The sequence below is a fragment of the Pituophis catenifer genome, unplaced genomic scaffold, assembly GCF_029215685.1.
Source record: "Pituophis catenifer annectens isolate HBS135680 unplaced genomic scaffold, rPitCat1.0.hap2 SCAF_2, whole genome shotgun sequence".
NCBI classification, from domain to species: Eukaryota; Metazoa; Chordata; class Lepidosauria; order Squamata; family Colubridae; genus Pituophis; species Pituophis catenifer.
Window position 1 is genome coordinate 135594583 of NW_027256882.1, and position 27479 is coordinate 135622061.

At 38.2% G+C, this 27479-nt stretch overlaps 1 protein-coding gene across 1 annotated transcript in view; it reads left to right on the plus strand.

Moving 5' to 3' along the window:
- The window catches only part of ABCC3 (ATP binding cassette subfamily C member 3), a 60584-nt gene extending 35086 nt beyond the window's left edge, over positions 1-25498 (plus strand). Inside the window, exons 16-31 of the mRNA XM_070934418.1 lie at positions 1969-2095; positions 2193-2369; positions 4820-4987; positions 6540-6723; positions 8123-8228; positions 8338-8482; positions 9924-10131; positions 11348-11658; positions 12746-12945; positions 13054-13180; positions 15311-15412; positions 18621-18767; positions 20748-20906; positions 21867-22033; positions 24455-24649; positions 25233-25498. Of these exons, the coding sequence (XP_070790519.1) occupies positions 1969-2095; positions 2193-2369; positions 4820-4987; positions 6540-6723; positions 8123-8228; positions 8338-8482; positions 9924-10131; positions 11348-11658; positions 12746-12945; positions 13054-13180; positions 15311-15412; positions 18621-18767; positions 20748-20906; positions 21867-22033; positions 24455-24649; positions 25233-25341 (2632 nt within the window). The 3' untranslated portion in view covers positions 25342-25498. The remainder of the gene's footprint in view (positions 1-1968; positions 2096-2192; positions 2370-4819; positions 4988-6539; positions 6724-8122; positions 8229-8337; positions 8483-9923; positions 10132-11347; positions 11659-12745; positions 12946-13053; positions 13181-15310; positions 15413-18620; positions 18768-20747; positions 20907-21866; positions 22034-24454; positions 24650-25232) is intronic.
- Positions 25499-27479: the final 1981 nt, after the last annotated feature.

Sequence of the window (27479 nt, forward strand, 5' to 3'; positions counted from 1 at the left end):
ATTCTACATTTACTCTTACTTATTTTATTCCTCTTTCTTCCATATTCCATTTTCCTCAGTATCCACTCTTGATCAAAAAATGGTCTCTCCCAAAGTCAAAGCCTCTCGTTACATTGCTTGCCAGTAGCTTCCAGGTACAATTCAAGATGAAAGATCATAAAGACCTTCATGACACGGAGCTTAGTTATTTGATAGGCCACCATGTCCAGTACTTTCTGCCAGTCTAGTAAGATTAGGCAGTGTGGATACATTCCATGTCCCTTCCATTAAATAATTCTATCTATCAGAATCTAGGAATCTACCTTCTCTGTCATAATGTCTGTTATCTGAACCATTTCTCCACAGAGCTCTATAGGATTCCCACTCTAATGAAATTCCAAACATCACTGAAAACCTGGCTGTTCTCGTAGGCCTGGGGAAAAAATGGTTGTTGTCCCCTTGTCAATTTTTCTTTGGTGCGCTGCATTTGTTTTTCTGGACATGCATGATCTTTATTGTATTGTTCTTTGATTTTTAAAGTATCGGCCATCTAGAACAAGGGTCTCCAACCTTTAAGACTTGTGGACTTCAACACCCAGAGTTCCTCAGCCAGCTTTGCTTTGGGAGTTCTGGGAGTTGAAGTCCACAAGTCTTAAAATTGCCAAGGTTGGAGACCCCTGATCTAGAACAAGGGTCCCCAACCACTGGGCTGTGACCGACTTCTGGGTTGTGGCCTATTTGCAACCGGGCCATGTGAACAGTGGGTCAACGTACATGCACCAGCCCACCACTCGTGGCCCAGTTCCCCTCTGCCCCCCAGCTGGGCGCCAAACTACAAAGGCTAAGACCGCTGGTCTAGAATCGTCTGGAATCAATTGTTCTTTTAGATTGAGTATATATAAACAGAGATTCTTAAATCATATATTCAAATCATATAATTTTAAGGAAGTAACTGTTACCATTCTCATTTGTTTGAATTCTGGGAGGCCGATCCAACTGCCAATCAGCTGCTTGTGCTAAATCAGGCTTGCTGAAGCTGACCAGGCTGTTTGCTCTTTGCTGCAAGCAATTTGCTGGGAGGGAGAGGCAGATTTTTTTTTTCTTGTTTTCAAAGGGTGGCTGAGAATCTCTACAGACTTTTAGCTATACAATTTGGGATGAACACCCTTGGAATGGTGTGGGAGTAGGAATGAATTTCCAGAGGACCAATCTCCAAAGGGCCAATTACTTTCTTGTATTCAAGTCAAATCACCTTCATTCACACCTATTTCTTCCTTCTCCTTCTTTTATTTCACAGAGATACAAATATCTGTTTTTATCTTTTTCACTTCATTTCTTAATTCGTACTCTATCGTCTGCTTCCTTTACATTTTAAGTCACAAACTTCCATATATCGTGGCTGTCAACAGTTAGCTTGCATGCAAATTTCAAAAATCAACCCCATTCTGTTTAGCATGACCTTAAGAGTGAATGCTGAGAGAGAAAACAGCTGGTTGTATTTGTATTTTCTGTCCCTTAATTTCTTAAGGTGGCGCTTGAGTTCATGATGACATCAAAATATCTTTCATGCCTTTCTCTTCTGTAGTCATTAATTCTACAGCTCATGTTCTTCATTCTTTCTCAGATTACTGAAACATGAATGAGGTCAAAGTTGATTAAATAAAGGCTCCTGTTAGATAGAATTTTGCACTGTACTTTCACATAAAGGAAAAATAGGCAGGCCTGCTAGGTATTTTTATTATGACGGATTCCAGAAAACATGTCTTGGTCTGTTTCAACAACAGCAGTCCATTTTCACTTTCAAGCTCTGACAAATTAAGCTGTAATCCATTCAAGCGGATGTCACAAAATATCAGTTAGCCTTTAAGAATCCTTCTTTGTTGTTTGTTGAGTTCTTTGTTGATTTTGTTCTATTATTCTTACACTTTAAATCAATTCTACTTCTGAGCAAATGATCTCTCTTGGTTTTGCCTTTGTCCTCTCCTCCAGTATAAATTGGCTAGTCCCCAGTGGTTCTTTGGTAGCCATAGTGGGCCAAGTTGGCTGCGGGAAGTCTTCCTTGGTGTCAGCTCTTCTTGGTGAAATGGAGAAACTCAGTGGAGATGTGGCTGTGAAGGTTGGTTTTCAGCAGTCTGAAAAATATTCTGACTATCTGAATGTTTGAAATATCTGTGTAGCTTCTAATCAGATCTGTCTTATATTACTGCTTTTAGGGTTCGATTGCTTATGTACCCCAGCTACCTTGGATCCAGAATGCTACTTTGAAAGATAATATTTTGTTTGGCCACCCTCTTAACGAGCTGAAATATCAGGCTGTGTTAGAGGCATGTGCCTTGAAACAAGATCTTGAGATGCTTCCTGGAGGAGATCAAACAGAAATAGGTGAGAAGGTAAGACCTTTAGCAAGACATGCAATAGTTGCCTCTCTGACTCCTCTCCGCTATCAACACAGCAAGGCTTTTGGGGTGAATACAGTTTGACCATGCCAGGGACACTCCCAAAAATGTCCATCCGATTATTCATGCCACTCATGAAATAAATAATTTGGGGGTGAGCATGGCCATCAGTACTCTCTTCTCAAAATACAAATGGGTCAGACAAAAAGCAAAGCAAAGATGGAGACTCTGTTCCAGAACCTAAATCAAACATTGGTGAATCCTAGTTTCTGTCACTAAACCTTTTGCATAATGAGATTCGGAAGCCAATAATGTGATCCAGAAAGAAGTACAGGTCAGGTGTCAAATCTAAGTCAAATTAAGTAATTTCATCCATAAAACATAACAGTTACCCATTTCACAGGAGTTAAGGATAAATAAGATTAGATAGAATAAGGACAATCAACTCTTTATGTACAGTGAGAATGAAAGAAAGCTATATATTTTCTCCTCGCTTAGCAACTGCAATTCACTCCAACAAAATGGTTACTAACCAAACCATGTATCTGAGAGAGAGAGAGAGAGAGAGGGAGGGAGGGAGGGAGGGAGGGAGGGAGGGAGGGAGGAGTTGATGCCATCTAATTTAGATAAAATTCCCTCATGCAGCAACACCAGCCTCATTGTAGTGTGCATTGTTATGTAGGTGCAGAAATTTGGTCTTAAGTACATGAATTGATTGAAAAATGTTTTTTTTTACTACTGTTTACTACTGCTTCTTACCATTGTATTTGCAAATGGTCACTTAATAAAGCAATCCGCTAAATGAGGAGTGGCTGTAATGAGGTTGAGTCTTTATATTTATTTATTCTGCAAATTTAATAGAGCTAGGGAAGAAAGCACAGTGGGGGGAAAAGCAATGTGATGGAGCATGCCAGGCTCTGAAAGTATGCTGAGCAGAGGACTAATTAGGGTAGAAATGAGGTGTGTATATAAAGTCAGAGTTGAGGAAAAGATAAGAGAATGAAGGAGAAGAGCAAATGGGAAGCAGTGACATTTGAATAATGTTGTGGATTTAAAGCTTTCCACTCATCATTTTGAAAAAGATTGTGGGATTTTCCAAACAATTACCTTTTATTTGAATTCAAATTACTAAAGCAGTACATGCATGTATGAATGGTTGATTGATCGATTCAGAGGAAGACTCATAGTATTTTCTTATTACCAGTCTAAAAAGATAAGAAAGGTCCTGAAAATGAAACAGTGATCCCAATTCCTCAGCATTTTTTAAGCTCTTTAACTTTTCCCAGAGAAGAAGAGCCCCTGAGGCTTGATTAGAACAAGGATTTACCTAGTCCAGGATCCATTTTCCACACTACTTTTCCGATGCCTTGGAGAAGCCAGAAGTACAACATGTATTCAGCAAGTCTCTCCTGGGCACATTAATTAAATGTTGGTCTAAGGCAGTACAGGGACCATCATTTAGTTTATTTATTTATAGCAGGTTGTTGGGAAATATATAAAATTTCCAATTATAAAATTTCAGTAGAGCAATAAAGAGTGTTATAGCTTTCCCTTCCACAAATTTGTCTAATCCTTGAAAGTCAATTCAAGTTGATTCCTTTGAAAATTATTCAAGTTGATATAGGCAGTACCAGAGATCTTATATCAGAGAATTTCCATCATGCAACATCAGTGGATTAATTTAGGGATAAACAGAGGGGGGGGGAATTCTAGCTTCATAACTTTCCAGCTGCATTATGGTGATCCATTTTCCTGCAATTAAGCCTTTCCTCAGCCAGCTCCTAATCACATTGGTTGCCCTTTTCTGCACTTTTTCAAGTCTCCTTTTTGAAATGCATCATCCAGAGGTGTCGCCCCCTTAGAAAGAAGGAGTCCTTTATCTTGGTCATTTTCCCATTGTCCTGCCAGCCCCATATCAATTTGGGGTTTTTTTGTCTTGTAACCAGTGACCTCTATAACTCCCATTAGCCAACTAGCAGAAAGATTACTGTATGTGTCAAGGCTGAAGCTGCATCTCAATCTAGGTGTAATGAATTGACAGCAACAATGGAATAGACTCCCTCAAGAAATATTTGGCTCTCTTTTTCTGTCAGGATATACAGTAAGCAGAAGTTGGATGGGCATCTCACAGAGATGATATAATAGTGGATTCCTACAATGAGCAGAAGGGCAAACTAGGACAGTGATCTAGAACCCTTCCAGACCTTCCCTTCCATAATCCTTTGAATCAATTGGACACTATCTTTGGGAGCATGCAGCCAATAGGGCACCAAAGATTCCTGTCTTTCCACCAGGTCACAGGAATCTGAATTGCACCTTAGCTTTCCAATGTTTGAGCTCTCCCTGCAGATATGGTGGGTTTTGGTAGAACTGGCACCGTTGCCTGTTGCATTTGAAAGGTGTGATACATTTTTTTTCTCTTTTCTCCTCTTTTCACCACACAGGGCATCAATCTTTCAGGGGGCCAGCGGCAACGAGTGAGCCTTGCCCGTGCTGTGTTCAGCAACACTGATGTTTATTTGTTAGATGATCCTCTTTCAGCAGTAGATTCTCATGTGGCAAAACACATCTTTGACAATGTTATTGGACCAGAAGGAGCACTTAAAGGAAAGGTGAGCCCAAAGAGATCTAAAATCTTCATATTTATAGGCACATATCCCTTTTGAAAGAGAGATTCTCATTGCTAGTTCTAAAATTTATGATTTTTATTTTTTAAAAAAAGTCTAATAAGTCAGACTTTCTCAGTGTGTTGCCTACCTGATCCAATGGACTACAATGATGCCAGTCGAGGGATGGCTGTTCTTGGTACAGCTATAAACTGTGCAATACGTTGGAATTTGTAGTCCATTACTGCTCATCCATTCCATCCTAGAATTCCAAACCTGTTTTTCTTGAATCATTCAATCATTTGATATACATCATACTTTTTTTCTTAAAGTTCAAGGTGGCATAGTTCCTCCTCCTATTTTACACTCAGAACAACAACCTTTTGAACCTGGACTAGAAGATAGTGGCTGGCTCAAAGTCACCCAATGAACTTCTATGGTTGAAGATCGATTTGACCCTGGATTTCCTACCTCCTGGCCCAAGGCTCTAATCTTTACATTACACTACTTCTCAGTTACTGTTGGTTGACCTTTGATATTTTTCTGGTAGATTTTCCCACTATGTTTAATCATCTTTGGGCAGGAAGCAGAAAACCACATCCTTCCAGATATTGCTGAATCACCACTCCTATCATTCTTCACCGATCCATCATGTTGGCTGGGATTGCTGCAGATTGTCATTGAGCACCATCTGGAGGGCTGCAAATTCCCTACACCTGTCTTGAAATATGATTTTTCCTTTCAATGTTATCTTGATTGCGTCTAGACATCATCTACTGTGTACAGAAAATCATCCAAAATACATGTGATGTTTTCTTTGCTTAGGATTCTTTTCTTTCGTCTTTAATAAATATTTTATTTAAAATAACAGCATTTCACAAAAGAAAACAACATATTCTTCTTCTGTACTGATAATCCTCAACATACAACTGTTCAAAGTTACAACGGCATTGAAAAAAGAGACTTATAATGGTTTTTCACAGTTATGATCATTGCTATAGGATATACAGTAGTCCCATGTTCAAAATTCAGGTGCTTAGCAATTGTTCTTATTTATGATGGTTGCTCCCTCCTGGAGTTATGTGATCAGCTTTAGGGACCTTTTGACAAGCAAAGTCAATGGGGAAGCCAGATTCACTAAAAAAACAAGTTATTAACAATTGCAATAATTCATTTAGCAACTGTGGCAAGAAGAGTCGTAAAATGGGACAAAACTCACTTAACAAATGTCTTACTTGGCAATATAAATTTTGGGCTCATTTGTGGTCATAAGTCAAGGACTACCTGTATCTTATCTCTCTGGTTACCATCTGATCAGTTCTAAATGATGTTTGAAAGTCAGATTGACAAAATGCCTATGCCATTGTTTGTGTGAGGCCAGCTGGTAATATGTGAGGTGTTTTTCACATCTTGAAGTTTGCAGTAGTGTTCATTTCATAAGATGTTATCAAGCTTGTCTTAATTGTAATTATTAAAATTAAATATAATATGTATTTTTAAGAATGTTTTAATTTTAGCAAGACAGCACTCCTGACCTCTGTACGATTTCTATTTTCAGACTCGAATTTTGGTGACCCATGGCATTCATTTTTTGCCTCAGGTGGACTACATCGTAGTTGTTGTGGATGGTAGAATCTCTGAAATGGGATCCTATCAAGAGCTTTTGCAACAAAATGGGTCTTTTGCAGAATTCCTCCGCAATTATGCACCTGATGAAGATATAGAGGAAGATGAGCCAACAAGTGATAACACTTTTATTGTTGCTATTTTAGTTGTTTTTCTTCTGACATGCTCAGTCTATTAGATTATGCAGGAATTTCTCTCTCTCTCCCTCCCTCCCTCTCTCTTTCTCTCTCTCCCCCTCCCTCCCTCCCTCCCTCTCTCTCTCTCCCTCCCTCCCTCCCTCTCTCTCTCTCTCTTTGAAAAACATCAGAATGTGCACTGACAAAGAGACGGTATCACAACTACCTAACATTTCATATATGTGTAAAACTGAGTAGGCCTAAACACTTGCATATTGATCTAAACAATTTCACCAATTTATCAATTTTTAAAATAAATAAGATAAAAATAGGAACCTATGGAGATTCTCAGTCATCCAGGTCATGGTTGTCCCAAAGGTGCTTTTTCCAGAGGCAACTGGACTTTCTGGGTTTTTTTTTCTTTGAAGACGTTTCACTTCTCATCCAAGAAGCTTCTTCAGTTCTGAAGAATCATGTAAGATTCAATCAGAGTTGAAGAAGCTTCTTGGATGAGAAGCAAAACATCTTCAAAGAAAAAAACCCAGAAAGTCCAGTTGCCTCTTGAAAAAGCACCTTTGGGATAAAGATAGGAAGTTTCAGTTTTTTCATTAGATATATTCCACTCTGTTTTTTCACTTCTTTTTCTTATCTCTTCCACCATCACTACCACCTCAAAAATTAGAAAAGGACACAGTACAATAAGAAACTCCCAGAAATAATTGTTCTATAGTGCAGCCAAAGATCTCAATGTTTGTGGTTTCTTGCTTTCGTTTAGTGTAGGCTCACTCAAATGTGGCAGAGCCAGTATCTCAACCCCTCCCAATATACTTGGTGATGAAACTGGAATGCTGCGTTAAAAATCCAAATACATTAAAATCCTTTGTGCAATCATACATGTAGTCCTCAACTTACAGCAGTTCATTTAGTGATCGTTTGAAGTTACAGGGGCACTGAAAACAGTGACTTATGACTGTTTTTCATATTTACGACCATTGCAGTATCCCCATGGTCACATGATCAAAATTCAGACACTTGGCAACTGGCATGTATTGATGACAGTTGCAGATTTCTGGAATCATGTGATCCCCTTTTGTGACCTTCTGACAAGCAAAGTCAATGGGGAAGCCAGATTCACTTAACAGCCGTGTTACTAACTTAACTGCAGTGTTTCACTTAACAACTGTGGCAAGGAAGGTTGTAAAATGAGGCAAAACTCATCAACATTAACAACTCTTTCACATAAATTTTGTGCTCCAATATGGTCCTAAGTCAAGGACTACCTGTAGCTGAATTTCATTATTGCTCCTTATTCTTTGTGACTTAGAAAGCGCTAAACTCAGACTTTCTAGAAGATATTCTTTTAGAAAACCCAAATAATTAAATATTTGTGTCTCTGTAGTAATGGAGGATGAAGAGGTTCTGCTTGCTGAAGATACTCTCAGCAACCACACAGATCTGGCAGATAATGAACCAGTCACAAATGAAGTCCGCAAACAGTTCCTAAGGTAAACCTGGAAGTGCTTTTTAAGTGACTAGGCTGACCATTGAAATCAAGCATGTGTATGTCGTAGTAACGGATCTTTCTGTTCTTTTTTCTGGGGAAAAAAAAATCAGGCAACTCAGTATAATATCTTCAGATGGTGAATTATCTAGCAAAAAGTCTACCAAACGAAAGTTGTGTGACAAAAAGTCCATGGAGCCGCCTCTAAAAGGCATTTCTGAGAAACTCATCCAGGCAGAAACTGCTGAAACCGGCACAGTAAGGAACCTTTGCTTAACATTAACTCTTTTTTTGTGGTTGAATTACTTTCTAATTAACTAAGTGGGATCTATCCAGAGGTGGGCTTCAGCAGGTTCTGACCAGTTCTGGAGAACCAGTAGCAGAAATTTTGAGTAGTTTGGAGAACCGGTAAATATCACTCTGACTGGCCCCGCCCCTATTCTCTGCCTCCTGAGTCCCAGCTGATCGGGAGGAAATGGAGATTTTACAGTATCCTTCCCCTGGAGTGGGGAGGAAATGGGGATTTTACAGTATCCTTCTCCTGGAGTGGGGAGGGAATGAAGATTTTGCAGTATCCTTCCCCTGCCACGCCCACCAAGCCACACCCACAGAACCAGTAGTTAAAAAATTTTGAAACCCACCACTGGATCTATCCCAAAGGTGCTTTTTTTCAAGAGGCAACTGGACTTTCTGGTTTTTCTTTGAAGACATTTCACTTCTCATCTAAGAAGCTTCTTTAGAGCTGAAGAAGCTGAAGAAGCTTCTTGAATGAGAAGCGAAACATCTTCAAAGAAAAATCAGAAAGTCCAGTTGGCTCTTGAAAAAAAGCACCTTTGGGATAATCATGACCTGGATGACTTAAGAATTTCCATAGACGTATGTGGGATCTAGAATATGAGCAGACAAAAGAATAGAGCTATCAGAGAGGTTTAGCAGCTTAGAAGAGGACCTCGAAACCTACGCTTTTAAAGGCATTTCTTGCCCAAACGTTTAGTGTGGGTTTTTTTAAATAAACTTTTTTAAGCCTTCTACCACATTGTTCATGTTTTGTTGCCAAGATGATAGAAACTACCACCTCCCTTACTGATTTTCAGAATTAGTGTTCAAAGAGATTCTGCAGGCTGTAAAAGTGATCTAGAGATTTTAGATTTATAGGTTGCCCACAGCTGTTTTGTGATGAGAAAAAAGAATAATTCAACTTTTGCAACAGATGGAGAATCAAGGCATGGTTGCAGGTTCTTTAAGCATATCCTGGAAAGTGGATTCATAGCAGAGTTCATGCAGGGATATTCTGAGACAATAGGCTAGAGTTTGCTTTAGCATTATATTGTATTACTGCTGAATTTAAAAAGCTGCTTGGGCCAGTTTGAAAATAGATATACGCTGCAGTGTTTGTCTTTGCTCTTGATATGGAATGTAGGTACAGAAAATCTCTTTAATGCATTAATTTGGTAATTTTGTAAATATTATAGAAGCTTACTTTATCTAGATTTGGAACAAATGTATTTTCCTGACCAAATATTTGATTCACTTCTATTCAGGAATTTCCTTTGTTTCAGCTATGGTTTTTTTTCTCAAAATAATCTGCATGTAAAGTATTCTAATTTCCAATTTTCCAAATCTTCTTGTGAGTTCCTATTATTAGTTTAATGATTTTGCATCTACAGTATGTAAATATTTATTTTCCATCAATTTACAGGTCAAATTTACTGTTTTCTGGCAATACATGAAGGCTGTTGGTCCTCTTATATCTTTGTTGATATGTTTGCTGTATTCCTGTCAAAACGGTGCTGCAGTTGGGGCCAATGTATGGCTCAGTGTGTGGACCAATGATCAAGTGATAAATGGGACTCAACAGAAAGTGAAAATGCGAATTGGAGTCTATGCTGCCCTGGGTATCTTGCAAGGTAATTGTATTACGTGTTTCTGCCCATCTATACAGGGCAATTACTCAAATTCCTGGTTAAGAGCAGGGGTGAAATGCTCCCGGTTCGGACCAGCTCGGGCGAGTAGGTAGCGATAACGGCGGGCAGTTCGGAGAACCGGTAGCAAAAATCCCTGCCCCCGCCCCCCATGCCCAGCTGAGCCGCGCGATCATCAGAGGCTTTTCTTTTAAATGCCTCTGACGATCCAAGCTCTGACGATCCCAGCTGAGTTGCCTGCCGATCAGGCAACTCAGCTTGGATCGTCAGAGCCATTTAAAAGAAAAAAACTTTTTTTCTTTTAAATGGCTCTGAAGATCCAAGCTCTGACGATCCCAGCTGAGTTGCCTGATCGGCAGAGGGTTTTTTAAAAACCCTCTGACAATCAGGCAACTCAGCTGGGATTGTCAGAGCCTTTTGAAAGGTTCTTTTTACATGGTTTTACATGTAAAAAATGGTTTTAAAAGTAAAAAAAAAAATTGGCCACGCCCACCCAGTCACATTACCCCACCACCACCAAGCCACGCCCACAGAACCGGTAGTAACGAATTTTAGATTTCACCACTGGTTAAGAGTGTTGATATAACTATTTTAAAACAGTGATAATTGTGGCTTCTAGCATTCTTTAATACTTACTCCAAAGTATTACTCCCTTGGACAGACAATGAACAAAATACTAAACAGTTACGTTGCTACAGCAATCCTTTTATTGCATTGTGGCAGCACCCCATTTTGATCTGCAGGCCTTTTATATCCTTCCTTTACCCCAAGCAACGGTGTTGTCCCCATTCAATTCTTTCAACCCGGAAGTATTTTGGTGCTCCTGATATGCCTATAGTGGTAGTAATAGATACAAAGAGAGAAGATATTGTGGTCTGCAAAAAACAAAGGAGACACTAATAAAGGAGAATATTTGTAGCTCAGGGTTGAAATCGGGGGTCTTCGGTGCTCTCTGAGCTTGCTTGTTTTCTTGCAGAGGTTTCATTACCCAAACTAAGTAACATTTTCAGCACTGATGATGTTACTTAGTTTGGGTAATGAAACATCAGCAAGAAAAGAAGCAAGCTCAGAGAGCACCAAAGACCCCACACAAAGAAGACGGACTAAAAATGTAGTGAAGTTGCATAAAACGGAATTTCTAAGGATTCTGGGATACAATGCGATTAACATCTCCTTCCTATTGTCTCCTCTTGTGCAACAGGGCTGTTTGTTCTGATCTCCTCCTTTTCCCTAGCCATGGCTGGCATCAAGGCAGCCCGTATTCTGCATGCAGCGCTGCTAGAAAATAAGCTTCACACTCCGCAGTCTTTCTACGATACAACTCCAACAGGCCGAATCATTAACCGCTTTTCTAAGGACATCTATGTGATTGATGAAGTGATCCCGCCAACCATACTGATGTTTCTTGGGACCTTCTTTAATTCTGCATCCACAATGATTGTGATCATAGCAAGCACTCCGCTATTTGCTGTGGTTATAATACCTTTAGCAGTTTTGTATTATTTTGCACAGGTAATGCACGTCACTTTTTGTTTCCTTTTGTTACCTCAATTATTTGCATGATTGTTTTTGAAGTACCAGAAACTTGAACCAGAAAGATAGACTCTTTCAATCTGAAAGAATTAATCTGTTTTAATACTTACATAATTACATACTTTCCTGGGTGCGGTTCCTTTGAAACACAGAAGCCAGCTCTTCTATCTGAAGGAAATCTCAGTTAGGTTTACAAGACTGAATAACTTATTCACAATCTTTTACTTACTTCCCTATTCTAAGTATTTTTGCTTTTGTGATCTTTCTTAAAATATTTATAGCCTGCCCTTTGTCTATAAGCTGCTCCAGCAATGGTAGAAAATGCTTGCCAGTAGAAACCAAAACAATTAAAAAATTTTTTAAAAAATATTAAACATCATCAAAGTAAAAACAGTTGCTAGCATTTTTTAAAAAAATATTTAACAAACCAGAAACAAACCAGAAACAGTACAGAAGAAAAATGGAAGATAATTTTAATCTCCACTGGTATAGATCACTTTAGCACTATTTTGCCATGTTTTTTTATAATGCAGTAGGGATTTGACATTAAGTGGAAAAAGAATCTTATTATAAAAAGTTCTTCTTTTCCTGCCTCCTGAATTCCGTAATTGGAAGGCCTGTGTTCAAAATCACTATTCTTACAGTGATATTGATGCAGCTAATATTCTAGGATGGAGTGGAGTGATGGTGAGATCTGTATTTGAAATCTCCTTCCAGAAAATAGATTATACCCTCATAATCAAGGTCAGACTAGCTTTTCCTCAGAAGTTGTTTTTCAGTCTATAAGCCATTTTCATACTTAGAGCATTCAAGCATGTAAACATCACCTGAAGCTAAAATAGCACAGCTCAGAAAAAGCTTTACTATTGATTCTGATGTCTCAAAGGCTAAATCCCAAAAAATTAGATACAATTTCTTTTTCCAAAGCCTTTCTCATTTGGGAACTGTATTGGTTATCTAGGATGTCACAATCTTGATATCTGAGTTCAAATATGTAAAATGTTTTAAGAGGTTTTGTTCTGTGTTTTTTTTCCCCAATATAATGCTTTTGAACCGGCAATGGCAGCGATTCTATGTAGCTACCTCTCGTCAATTAAAGCGACTGGAATCCGTTAGCAGATCCCCCATATATTCACATTTTTCGGAAACAGTCACAGGAGCCAGCATCATCCGAGCATACAAAAGAGAGAAGTCTTTTATTTACACCAATGACACAAAGGTGAATGACAATCAGAAAAGTTACTATCCTGGAATTGTAGCCAACAGGTAAAGTTGTTTTTAAAGTTGTTTTTAATGTCAGCCTCTTATTTGAAAAGACAAATAGTTCCACATGAAGTGTGTATTCTGTACTAAAAATGTCTTCTCATTTACTAGGTGGCTGGGAGTTAGAGTTGAATTTGTGGGAAACTGCGTAGTATTCTTTGCAGCCCTTTTTGCCGTACTAAATAAAAACAGTTTGAATGCTGGCCTCGTTGGACTTTCTGTATCTTACGCACTTCAGGTGTGTATAGTACATTGCTCATATTAAAAGTGGAAGTGAACCCTCATTATAATGTGACCTTTTCATTTGGTATTCTGGTTTTAATTGCATATTGCTACAGCATATATCTCTCTCCCTCCCTCTCTCTCTCTCTCCCTCCCTCCCCCTTTTTTGGGGCAAAGTAAGAATATAAGAAGATATGGAATGAACAGCAGTGGGTTGCCTCTTATGCCTAGTGTTGTGCTGATTTAGGAAGCAGTAATGAGCAGGACAGTGATGCCAAGGGAATATGACTGTATCATGTACATGAGAGGCATGTTAACCAAAGATTGAACATTTGGGAAAATAAAATGTTTGCTTGGTACCCAAGATACATTAACCCAGGTAACAAGTAACTGTGCATCTTGTGGAGGGAATTCTCCATGTGGATGATAATATAGTGAAAAATGTCTCTCCTCTGCCATCTTCTGGACATGTTGTCCCATTTTGGAGATGTAGCTACAATTGTGGTTCTTACTATGCCATTGTTTGAGAATGCATTCTTGCCATCAGCATACATGCCCAGCTTTGTTGCTAACCATGTCTCCTGGGCTTAGAAATCAGACTCTTTGTCCAGCCTCAGTCTAAATAGTTTAGTCCAACAGAAGAGATAATCATAAAAAGAAGCAGTCTAGATTTGCTTCTGGGAAGAGAAAGCCAATGGCAATATTAGAAACAATTGCAGGGTGAAATATTGTAAGGAGGATGGGAACGGAAGGGAAGAAAGATCAGACATCAACAGTCAAGAGATAATGGGTGAGTCATTTGACAGCTTATCTTATAAACAACAATTTGGTCCAGATGGAAAGAAATCGGAGGGGGGGGGAGACATTTCACAATATTCCTTGACTCTGGGTTGTCCTTGTTTCTTTGATCTTGCCCAGCTGTGTGGGCTTCACATGCAAGTTAGTAGGAACTGACAATGATTGCTGTAGACCAAAATGGCAACCAGTGGTGGTAAATAAACCAGAATACATAGTGGGGGAGGGCTTTTCCTCCTTTAACTGGGCCTGTCTAAGATTGTGTTCTGCTTGTATTTGAGGATCAACCATTTTAAGATTTACTATTTGCTTCCACATCTTTTCTAACAAAAGGCCTTTAGTTAACAACAGCATATTACAAAAGCTATCAGACTGCACAATCTGTCAGGGATTTAACTTCACTTTTAGTGTGAAGGGAGTGGGGGGAGAAGACATCTGTTTGGCTAAGAGCAGGGTGGATTATGTGGCCCTGAAATTGAAAAGCAAACGATTGGGCTTCATTTTAAAATGTGCACAGCATTGACAAAGTGCATTCAGAAACAGCAATCTGCAGTAGTGAAATTGCTTATGAAATTTGGGACTTACAGCATCTGTGAAGATCAAAGGATTTGAATTGGGCCTCCCAGCCTTAAAAGCTATTAAAGTTGAGATTATGGCAAGAGGAAGCAGATCGATTGAATCTCTATCCCAGGTAACAATAAGGTCACACATTCAGATTGGCAAAGCAATTAATTCTAGCCTTACATATTTTTAAATGGAATGTAAGAAACAATACAAGCCTTAGGTAGTTTCAGTATAATTAAAGATACAGTAGTAAAGATACCGTGGTTTAGAGAAAGTTTCTGTCCCTATTTCCTTATTTAGTTTTCATTTTTATTTTGCACTTAAGCCAGAGTACTGCACAAATTCAAAACAGACACAAACACAGAAAAAAAAAGCAAACTCAGATATCAGTTCTTAATCTCTGATTGATTGAAAAAAAATTCCTAAGGATTAATCCCTCAACTTTGCTGTCATATAACTGGAAGCTACTTGGTCTTCCAATCTGAAGTTTCAGCTTTGGTCCTCTTATGACATTGCCCTCCCTACAGATAATGTTGATATCAGCAGGGCCTTTCCAAGCAGAGAAGTCTCTTTCTCTACAAAGAAGATAGATTATAAGTATTGGGAATGTTGATCACCGCATAACATCTGGATTTCCGGCCTTATCTTTTAAATATATGCTTTGGAAAAATACTGCTTAATTATATTTTAGAAATATCTCTGCCAATGGTAACTACAGTGTCTGGGTTACTTTTTGTAGCCATGATTACCTTCTGACACAGGTAATACTTTTTTAATCATTGTGTAGGTGACAATGTCTCTGAACTGGATGGTACGAATGACATCTGATCTGGAAAGCAACATTGTGGCTGTAGAAAGAGTGAAAGAATATTCTGAAAATGAAACTGAGGTGAGTTCCTCAGTGGGGGAAATTACTTCTCAAAAAACAAGCTGCAATGTAAATATATAACTCCTCTATTGACTGGTATTAATTTAGCGCTACATATTTCAGGTTCCTCAGACTGAACTCAGCATAATCTACTCAGACGTTTGACCCAAAATAGCTAGATAAGACTCTAGATTCTATACTAGAATGAAGTTCCATTAAGAGACTGTTAACTATCAACATGAAGTGAAAATCTTTTTAGAGCCATGGTGGTTTAATTATACTTTTTCCACAGTTGCACAGATATCTAGCCTTGCACTCTTCAACTATGAAGTGATTTTTGGTGGTTGACATAACTCATATTTCTGCCCTGAGATACTCTAACCCTGAATGGAACTCCCACAAGATTAATGGGTTATATATCTCTTTTTTAAAAAAAACAAAATCCAGTTTGCTTTCATTTTAGAAATAACACAGTATTGGAAATACATTAAATATTTTAAAAACACAGATTGCTCCTAAATTAAGGAAGAGCATTTATCCTATAGACCAGTGATGCAAGGCAAACCTGTGGCACGCGTGCGGTGGGCACGCGAGCGTTGCCCTAGCCCAGCTCCAGTGTACATGCGCGTACCAGCCAGCTGATTTTCAGGCCTTCCGGTCCCACCGGAAGTCAGCAAACGGACCATTTCCAGCCTCCGGAGGACCTTCGGGGGGGGGGAGGCCGTTTTTGCCCTCCCCAGGCTCCAAGAAAGCCTCTGGAGCCTGGAGAGGGCAAAAAATGGGCTTACCGGGTCCACTGCCATTGCATGCCAAAAGCAGTGGGAGCATGGGGGGCGGGGTCATGCACGCATACGTGGGGGGAGGCTGGCCACATTGAATTATGGTTGTGGGCACGCGTGCGTGCAACCCTCCCACACTCTGCCCGCTTTTGGCACGCGACGGCAAAAAGGTTAGCCATCACTGCTATAGACTATTCCATACATAATATAGAGTGGCTTCAGCCTGCACCATAACTAATGTTTTGCTTTCATTGAGTTGCAACAATGAAAGATACAACAGTATATGGCTATATGTTTTCCTTGGTAAAAATTAGTACTGTCATTGTTATTCAGTGTCACTCATTGTTACTATATTATTCAATATAGTACATAACATGCAAGTTTGCCATCCCCATGAACCTTTTAATATTATTGAATTATAATTCCTCCCAGTATTCTTTATCATTGGCTACACTAACTAGGTTGCTAGGAGTTCTGTTATTCCAAAGAAGGTTAAAAATTGTTGTAAATACAATTGATTTTACCCACATTACCCACAGAATGTAATGTATCTCTTGTTAGACATTAATCTCTTAGTGCTGGAACTGTTAACTATTTGAAGTTCAACTATTTTCAGTGAGACATTTTCAAATATTTAACTTTCTAGTTGATAGAAATAGAAGTTTTTGAGCGTTTATATTTGGCATCCTTGTGATCATGCTGTTATGGCACTGAGACCGTACAAAGCCATGTGTGTGGGTGACCAATCTATTCCAAAAATAATCTAAGTAAAATGTTATATTCCATTTTGCCTGACAAAGAGACGTAACTTGAATGTTTGCATGTTTTCATGCAACAGATCAACACATGTGTTCAACAGATATTAACATATAATTTATATGATAGAAGATCTAGTGCTATGCACATCTGTAATATTTAAGAAAAATGAGGACATCTGGGTCAGCTTTACAAGGTATACCAGATAGGAAACACAACCAGATGAGCTAATTCTATTTTGTTGTAAGATTATATTAATAGAATCTTGCAAGTCTGAAAGTACATCCCTTTTTCCACCCCATCCCCATGCTCTTTACACTCCAAGAAACTAGGCAGGGTCTCTTCTGAGCCACTTGTCCTGCTCACAGTCCTGCTGTGGGCTAAGATGCCTTTTATCTGGATGTTCCCTTGGCTGTGTCTCATTGCCCTATCTCCCAGTGTTATTCCCACCTACCATTACAGTAAGTGTAGAATGCTCTGAAAGTTTGTATATTTTATACTTATTCAAGCCAAGAGTCAGTTTGGTACAGTGATTAAAGGCACTCAGGAGGAGAAAACAGGAAACTGAGTTCTAGTCCTACCTTAGGCACAAACCCAACTGAGTGACTTTGAGGCAGTCACTGTCTCTGAGCCCTAGGAAGTAGGCAGTGGCAAACCACTTCTGAAAATACTACCAAAAAAAAAAAAAAAAAGGAGATAGTTGCTAGGAATCAAGGCTGGCTTAAAGGCACAAAAAAAGAGTCTAAAGCTAGAAAAAGAAGAAATATGGCTGCACATTGCAGGAAGCTATTGTGTAGTTAATGAGATCTACCAGACATATTCATTAGCAAAGTAGCATATATTTCTGCCTTTGTGAGTCTTATCCTTAATGAAATTGTGTACAAAATGCTTTGTATTCAAGAAAGGTTTATCTATTTGTTTATATATTGATTCATTAAATTTACAGCTGGCCTTTTCCTGTTAGAGCTCATGGCACCTTACACGTTCGTTTTATCCCCCACAATCAATTTGGGTGACAAGAGGCAGATATACTGGCCTCCCTTACATGCATCAGAAAAGTTTATGCCCAGATATAGAGGTTGAAACTGTTTCACATGTGTTTCTAAAATGCCAATTGTATACACAGTGGCAAATTAATCTTGTACTACTTATTGTTAGAAAGCTTGGTTCCTTTTATAACTGTGAAGCTACCATTCTCCTCCTTTGTGACCAATTTTCAGATACCTCCAAGAAATTTGCAAAAAAATATTTTTTTATCAATTGCTATGACTTATAGAATCCTTCTGATGCCCTCTTTATGTACTAATTGTTTCAGGCCTATCCCACACTCTTCACGTGTGTGCATGTGTATGTGTATTTAGTGTATTTGATGTATTTTTAATGATAGGTCTTAAGGCTGCAACTAAATAAACCAACTCGCTTCCCAACAATTTTGGGAAGAAGAAGAGGCCGAACTAGAGTCCCAGAGTCACCAAGGCATTCCATGAATAAGGACGGACATGAAACCCAGTCCAACAGCTTACCACCCTAGCAACTCTTTTAGATGATTCAGCAAACAAGCCACTTGATGTTAATATTTAGTGGAAGACTAAATACTACTGTACTCGTGGAGCTTTTAGTACAATATATTTTGTCAGAGTTGAAAGCATGGTTTGAGTGCTAACACAGTATCCTGTAACTTCTTCCACATTCAGGCTCCCTGGATCATTGAGGATAAAAGACCTCCAAAGGAATGGCCCACCCAGGGAGAAGTGGTCTTTACAAAGTATTCTGTCAGGTATAGGAAAGGGTTGGATTTGGTGTTGAAAGACCTCAGCTTGGGTGTAAAAGGTGGAGAAAAGGTATGTTTCTAACATAGCAGTGAATTAACTTGTATTTTCTGTGGCCTGCATTTAAAAATGAAGAGTTCAGTTTTACTTAGCTGATAGAAGAAATAGAGTGTTCATAATTATCAATGAAACATGTCTTTGTCATCATATAATAAATATTTGTGTTCAGCCCTAGCTGCATTTCTATCCAGAAAGTTCTTCAATTGTCTGATAAAACAGACCCCAGTTCAAATTAATAAGATATAAAAGGCAACCTTCATGAGTTCTGTGAGACACCTCGATAGGTGAGAAAGTAATTTCATGTGTAATAATTTGGCCACAGGATAAATTAGAAGGTTTTTAGCCAATAAATCAAAAAAGGATATCTATATTTGCCCAAAAATTATTTCAAAATTTTGGCATCAACATTTAACAGGAGAAATGGGCAATAGCTTATCCAATCAGCAGAACTTTCATCATGCTTCAGCATCAATTATATAAACTTCATTAAAGGAAGTTTAGAAAAGCTTTGTGTGTGTGTGCGCGCGCGCACATACCCCTCCAATAATACAGGGTGGAAAAACCAAAACACCCCATTTTGAACCAAGTTACCTCAAATGAGCTAACTGAATGAGCATCCAAAATCCAGGAGCCATGGCTCCCATGAAATTGAAATTTGGCAAATTTTATCTAACATTTTAGAACATAAACTTTGTGATGAAGCAGTTTATGACATAATACCAGTGGCGGGATTCATCCAGTTCGCACCACTTCGGGAGAACCAGTTGTTAACTTTCTGAGAAGTTTGGCAAACTGGTTGTTGGAAGAAATCATTAGGGCAGAGAACCGGTTGTTAAATTACTTGAATCCCACCACTGCATAATACAAAATGTCATAAAACGTTTCCTGTGCTAATGTCTGACATGCTGACGGCTCAACATGGACTATTTTCAAGGCAGATGCATCTCTGAATGTATCCTTGAATTTTTTATGAACTTTTCAAGTGCATTACAAGCTCTCCTGTTGTTGAAGGCATTCATTGAGGAATTTGGTAGGGAAATATCTATGAAACATTGACCCAATAAATCACGGGTTTTCTAATTTCTTCATTTGTAACTTTTGACTTAATATGATAGTTGAGTATTTTTTTAAAAAAATGCTGTCCCAAATAAAATTAAATGAGTGTCATTACATACTTTATACTAAGCATCCTTAAAAGTAGAACCGATACTTTGTTGTTGTTATTTCAATGGGGCAGCCAAAAAATTGTCGATTCTTTCTTCTTTTTCTTAGAATCTTTGCTTTTATAAAATTAATTAATTTTATGTAATTTAAATATCAAATGTACAAAGGAATTAAGTTCCTGTGTAAAAGACATAAATATTTGATACAGCTCTCATAAAGATTATTGTATGAATGTATGTACCAGAGGTGGGTTTCAGCAGGTTCTGACCAGTTCTGGAGAACCGGTAGTGGAAAGTTTGAGTAGTTCGGAGAACCGATAGTAAAAATTATGACTGTCCCCGTCCCCATCTATTCTCTGCCTCCCAAGTCCCAGCTGATCAGGAGAAAATGGGGATTTTGCAATAACCTTCCCCTGGACTGGGGAGGGAATGGAGATTTTACAGTATCCTTCCCCTGCCACCTGCACCAAGCCACACCCACCAAGCAATGTCACACCCACCAAGCCACACCCACAGAACCGGTAGTAAAAAAAATTGAAACCCACCACTGGTATGTACCGGAGTGAGTGTGTGTGTGTGTGTGTGTGTGTGTGTGTGTGTGTGTGTGTGTATTCCCTTAACTTTATTTCCCAAATTTTCTTATATTTCAGACTATTCTTTTTTTTTCATGAAAAGTAGCAATAATGTGATCCCAGATAAGTGTCTTGTAAGTGTAACATAAAGAAGAAAAAGAACACTGTATATAAACCATAACCTGTACAAGTTTCATGCCATCTTTCAGTGGGACCATCATTTTAATCATTGCTGATTCTTCAAACCTGTGAATTAGGTTGGGATTGTTGGACGAACTGGAGCTGGCAAATCCTCAATGACCCTCTGCCTCTTCAGGATACTAGAAGCCACAAAGGGAGAGATTACCATTGATGGGGTGAAAATTGCAGATATTGGCCTTCATGACTTGCGATCCAAGCTAACTATAATTCCCCAAGTAAGCTTACTTTTATGCATTAAACCATTCTAGTGGGAATTATTTGTTTGTTTATATTTATTGGTTGCCCAACTCCAGTGGATTTTGGATTGCAAATGTACAGTATACCCAACAGTAACAATTGCAGATTTTTGTGTTAGAATAATTGCCTTATGTCCCAGGGCAGATGTAAATTGGGAACCAAACACCATAGTTTAAACGGAATGACTATGATCTTTACATGTAGAATCAATGTATCTTGTCCATTTATTTTGCAAAAAGATTTTTAAGGATACCTAAAAACAAGATATCCTATTTCTATATCCTTTTGACGTAAAGTTTTCTATCTGAAAAGATTTTGATGAATAAGAGAGTTGTATCGTTTCCTATGCCAGAAAATAGTTGTTCTTGCAAGATGAAGCTTTATTTATTATCAAATTTTACTTTGCTACCCATCTCATACATATGACTCAGTGCAGCTTACAAACAATTAAAACAAATATAAAACAGCAAAACAAACAATACAACAAGTGAAAACCTTGATCTGGTACAAAACATGGCTGCATGGATAGTATCAAATATTCAGCATATGTAACACCACTACTCTGTGAGCTACAGAGAGACACCTTATCAGGGAGATGTGCGGCATATAAATTTAATATATAAATGCCTGTGTTTCTCCAGGTATAATTCAATGTGTTGGTGATCACCTTTAAAGCCCTTCATGGTTTGGGGCTGGGTCACCTATGGGGCCATCTTCTCCCAGTGTTTTCTGCCTTACAATTTGATTCAGCAGGTTGGATATATTACAGGTATGGCTGCTCACTCTCGAAGAGTGCAGATTATAGACCCAACCTTGTTTCAATATCACTTTGAGTTAGAATTTACTTTAGAAACATCCTAATACATATTTCCGTATGACTAGATAATTCATCTTTCTTTATAATTGCATTCTAAATCCAGTCTGATCATTTTTTTAAGGACCCTGTTCTTTTTTCTGGAACACTCCGAATGAATTTGGATCCATTTAATAAATATTCTGAGGAGGAACTATGGAAAGCCCTTGAACTGTCCCATCTGAAGAGGTTTGTCAGCAGTCAGCCTGCTATGCTCGAATTTGAATGTTCAGAAGGAGGAGAAAATCTGAGGTAATTACAGTTCTAATTTGGAAGATGTAAGTATAACAAGGAGGCATTTCTAGAAAAATGTTGAAATGTCTCTCTTATGAGTTCCACCAACTGCATTCTTATCCCCTTTCTCCTGGCAATTCACTGTCTATGCTCAGTTCTCATTAGATTTTTTTATGTTTGGATCCATCAACTCCTGCCCTACCCTTTGTTGCAAACTGTGTATGTGTGTCCATGCACGTGAATACTTTCTATCTATTAACACAGTATCTAGGGGCAGTTCTCACTTCTATCCCTGGAAATAGTTTAAAATGGCTGACAGCTTTAACCGGAAGTAACCTATCTAGTCTATTTGCTATTTCTATTTTTTTTATCCCAATCTTTTCTATTGTCTTTACCCAATCTGATTCTCTCCCATTTTCCTTTCTTCTTTCCCCAGACATTTCATGATTTTCATTTTCCCCCAGGCACCCCATTTTATCAGTCTTACCATCCAGTTTCTTTCCTCTTGGGTCTCACAACATTTCACACTATTGAATTATTTTGTTTTGTTTAAGAAAGACAACAATTTCCGTTGTTAATAAAAAGGTCTTCAATATGGACAAGCTGTGGAATATGCTTTGAAAAATAGGAATCACAGAACACCTCATTGTCCTCATGTGAAACCTATAGACAGGTCAGGAAGCCATAAATCTGGACAGAACATGACAGTAGAAGGAAAGAAAAGAAGAAAACCAGCAACAAGATGAATGATTCTATTGCAGCAAGATAGGTGTACTATTGGAAAACCTGAAATACCCAGCTGGAAAGCAGATCCTCCTGGAGAAAATCTAATGTGATTTCTAAGAGTCAGCACCAATTTCATGCTAACTTCATGGGTGCGCATAATCAATAAATCAATTGAGGGAAACAATATAAAATGTAACATTAGAATATACTGCAGGGTTGGGACTGTTTGTGTTTAGTCCTCCTCTTTGCCTGTATCGCTAAATTATTGGAAGAGACTTCTCTTTCTTTCTTGCTCTCCTTGAATGCGCAAAAGAAATGACTGTGGCCCCATGGAGCTGTTTTCATGATAGATAATGCACTTTCTTGAGGGATTGCTTTATATTCATGATGCAGGTCTTGGTGCTAATCACAACCAAACATGGTAGAGGCAAGGTGGAGAGGAAATGAAATAGTTTATCAGAATCTCACATTTGGTTTTTTGGGGGAGGGAGGGTGTTCCATTAAGAAAAATATAAAGGGTAGTATTGTTTTTATGGACCTATATTTTTTCCATTTTTAAGTGTTACTTAAGATCCTACCTGCTAGAAGAGGAAGAACAAGAGTTACAGCAAAATAAGGAATGTTTTGAATAAGATTTCTTACTAAAATATTTCTGTTTGAACTGGGATTAGATGAGAGAGAGAGAGAGAGAGACACAGAGACAGAGACAGAGAGGGAGGGAGAGAGAAGCTGAGATTTGTGCTTTACTGACAAGACTTGCCAGTCCCTACATTTCTTGCAGAGACACGTTGAAGAACTGTTGATGAAATCTGGAACCCACAACTTTCCTCTCACTAAGTTTTAGTAAAGTATAGGCAGTGGTGAAATGTAAAATTTGTTACTACCGGTTCTGTGGGTGTGGCTTGGTGGTGATGGTGGTGGGTAATGTGACTGGGTGGGCATGGCTAACTTTTTTTTTTTTTTTTACTTTTAAAAGCATTTTTTTCTGCAACCTCTTTGGCCCAGCTGAGCCACGAGATCATCAGAGGCTTTTTTATTTATTTTTAAAAGCATTTTTTCGGCTGAAGAGGTTGTAGAAAAAGTGCTTTTAAAAGCCTCTGACGATCAGGCAACTCAGCTGGGATTGTCAGAGGCTTTTAAAAGCATTTTTTCTACAACCTCTTCGGCCAAAGAGGCTGCAGAAAAAAATGCTTTTAAAAGCCTCTGACAATCCCAGCTGAGCCGCGAGATCATCAGAGGCTTTTTTATTTATTTTTAAAAGCATTTTTTCGGCCGAAGAGGTTGTAGAAAAAGTGCTTTTAAAAGTTAAAAAAAAAGCCTCTGATGATCGCATGGCTCAGCTGGGCATGGGGGGGGGGCACAGGGATTTTTGCTACTGGTTCTCCGAACCACCCGCTGCCATCGCTACCGGATTGGGCAATCCGGTCCGAACTGGGAGCATTTCACCTCTGAGTATAGTGTATTGCATTCTGTGTTTTCAAATTCCTGTTTCATTTTTGAGACTGTCACCTAAAGCAGGAAAAAGCATGCAGAATAAAAATTGTACCATGCCATGTTTCCTCTTTTTCAAGAGTTTCCATGGGTTATACAGTAACAACAGCCAGACACCACTGCTTAACAATTGTTTCTGCCCTGAATCATTCTTTGGCACAGCATTAGGTTTTCTTCACATGCCCATTGATTAAAAGAAAACTTTCACCTACTTTTTTCCAGTGTTGGCCAAAGGCAGCTTGTTTGCTTGGCAAGAGCTCTCCTTCGCAAAACAAGGATACTTATTCTGGATGAAGCCACAGCAGCAATTGACCTTGAGACAGATGATCTCATTCAGATGACAATAAGAACGCAGTTTGAAGACTGTACTGTACTAACAATTGCTCATAGACTGAATACAATTATGGATTACACCAGGTAATTAAGTAGGATCAATACGTAACACTAATATGGGGGTCGGGTCCAAGCTTCGTCGCCAGTTAAGTACCACTCTTGAAAGTATGTACCTTTTATTGGGCAATTGCGATAGACTGAGGATTTGGTTAGTGTCTGGCAAACTCTGCTGCCCATCAGTCTCCCTGCTTGGGCAGATAGACATGATAACCTTCTGGGCAGACTGTCAGAGTTGAGATATGGGATCAGTGTGCTACACAGTTTGGGAGTGTTCCCAGATTCACCGTTTATAACTTTAAAGACAGTTAAATGTTTTTCACGTTACCTCCAACTGCTAGTTTAAAAAGTGTTTGTTGGACTCTCTGTTCTGATATATTCCTGTTCTCTTCAAAAAACAAACATTTGTACTAAAGCAGACCCGATTATTTTGCACATTTGGTTTTTCCTTCTCGTGTCATTTTTTGCTCATGTGATTTAGCAATAATGTTTCAGAGCCTTTATAGAACTGAAAAGGATTATGTTAGATTCCACAATTAGGAATGGAATGGCTTTATGGCCACCAGCTCTTTTCAGCAATCAATTTTTTCTTTGCTTGTTTGCTTTGCAGAGTCCTAGTTCTGGACAGAGGAAGAATTGCAGAGTTTGACTCTCCTTCAAATCTTATTGCATCCAGAGGGATTTTTTATGGTATGGCTAAAGATGCCGGATTGGCATAACAGCAAGCTACTCTGCTCCATTGAAAGAGTGATTATTATTTTCACTCCAAAATAACATCCTGAATGAACTGTGCTTTTCAGAGCAGGCCTATCAGATTTAGCGAGAGAAGCAAAACTGTTTCATAGGACTGAGAAACAGAAAATGTCATTTTCTATTTTAAAATATATTTTCTACATACTGAGATATTTTTAATTGAGAAACATCTTAAGTAATTGGATACAAGTACGTATGCATACCTGTACTCTATTTCATTTCTAATAAATTACATTTGATAATATAAAAATACTAAAGTCTTCCTATTAGTTCCTATTTCTAGTGGACATGTATTTTAAAGGTGGCACCTGAAAAAATACTTTGTTTTTGAACTCAGAAATAACTAACTGGGGCCACAGCTGGAACTTCTAATTAATAATCACTGCAACTCTGTTTTTGTTTCTTTATAAATTTCTTCATGAAGTTAACTTCAGTCAAAAAGCTGTGCATTTGATCAGTTGGTTCTCATGGCATGGCAGACAATAATGAATTTTTTAAGGTAAAAATGTTTGTTGAACTCTTTGCTGGGATTGTTAATCTTCCACAACAAAACTAGCATACAATTATTCGAATTAAAGATAAAGGTGAACCAATCATTTACAATGAAAAAAGCAACTCACTCATTTTATGGGCAATAACATTTTATTAACTATAAAAAGGATACAACCCAAAAGAAATAATATTAAACCTAAAACATGTAAGTAATTCTTTATTATAACCAGGTTATTTATGTAACAATGCAGGAAGTCCTGATTTCCTTATATCCATTGATGTCAAGAAAGGATTACTCAATAGATTAGATTAATATATTTGGTTAGCAAAGCTAATAAAATCATCTGTTATAAATTGCAGAAGTTACACAATATAAAAATATTTCTCAGAGTGCATAGAAAGATGTCAGCAATTGTGCATTATGTTCAAGTGACTTGTACTGTATTTACTAAAACAATGATTATTCAACAACATACTAGATCTATGTTGATACCTGCTTATAAATGAGTAGCCTAATACATTTCCAACACTTTTCCAACACATAATAGAGCATTCTTAAGCACACCGATTCTATGCTGGGTTGTGGCCTCTCTCTTTCCATTACTTCTTCCTAAAAGATGTTGAAAAGTATAAGTTGAATCTTTTATCTGAAACGGCACATTTTTCTTCCCAGACTTTAAATTGCAGCCCTTAATGAACTCTGATTTTAATTGGGCATCTACGTGCTTTACACCTTCAAGGATTAAGTCCTAGGCCTTTTAAATAGCAACAGAAAGTGTAAGGTAAAACTAGTTTCTTTAAATCCTAATTAATATGTCCTAGGCAAACTTGATCAATAGCAGTCCATATCCTTTCATTTATCTGTGATTTAGTAGGTCTAAATACTTGCAATCTAATGATAGAATATGGCTTAATCTCCCACATTTAGGCTATGTCACAAAATGGCTCTATTGCCTTCAATTATTTCACTGATGTAACACATTTTGTGTTTTAAGAGAATGGCAGGGGCTATAAACTCAATTGGTATTGAATATGTCAGTGTATTAGTTTCTAAATTGGGTAGATGGATATTTAAGCTGACAAAATATCTAAAGAGACATCATTGTTTATTGAATCAAGACTCAGGAACACTTACATGAGAAGCTGTAACCTTGCAACAACTCTGCTCTAGGCAAACATGAACTGAGGATATTTCAGCTATGCACCTTTAGTGGCTTCACTGATTGTCATAAATCAATTGGCTTTCTCTGTGGAGCTGCAAACTCCAGTTCCTAGGAGAAACAAGGACCCTGCTAGTGTTTAAATTACAATCTATTCCAGAGTTAAATATGGATCTCTTTCAATCAGGCTTCTCTCTGAAGCATATAGAAATTCAGATCATTCCAGAACTTTTATTATTTATTGAATTTATGTGCCACCTATCTCATCCAGAAATTACTCTGGGTGGCTTACAAACATTAAAACTAGTATATATTAAAATAATAAAACAAAAAATAACAAAAAATAAATACCATTAAAAGACGGGGAGGAGAGGAATACCAAGTATTCAGGGAGAGATGGGGGAGGTCCTTCCTAATCCAATAGCCATCTCCAGAATGCCCCTCCCCTTGGA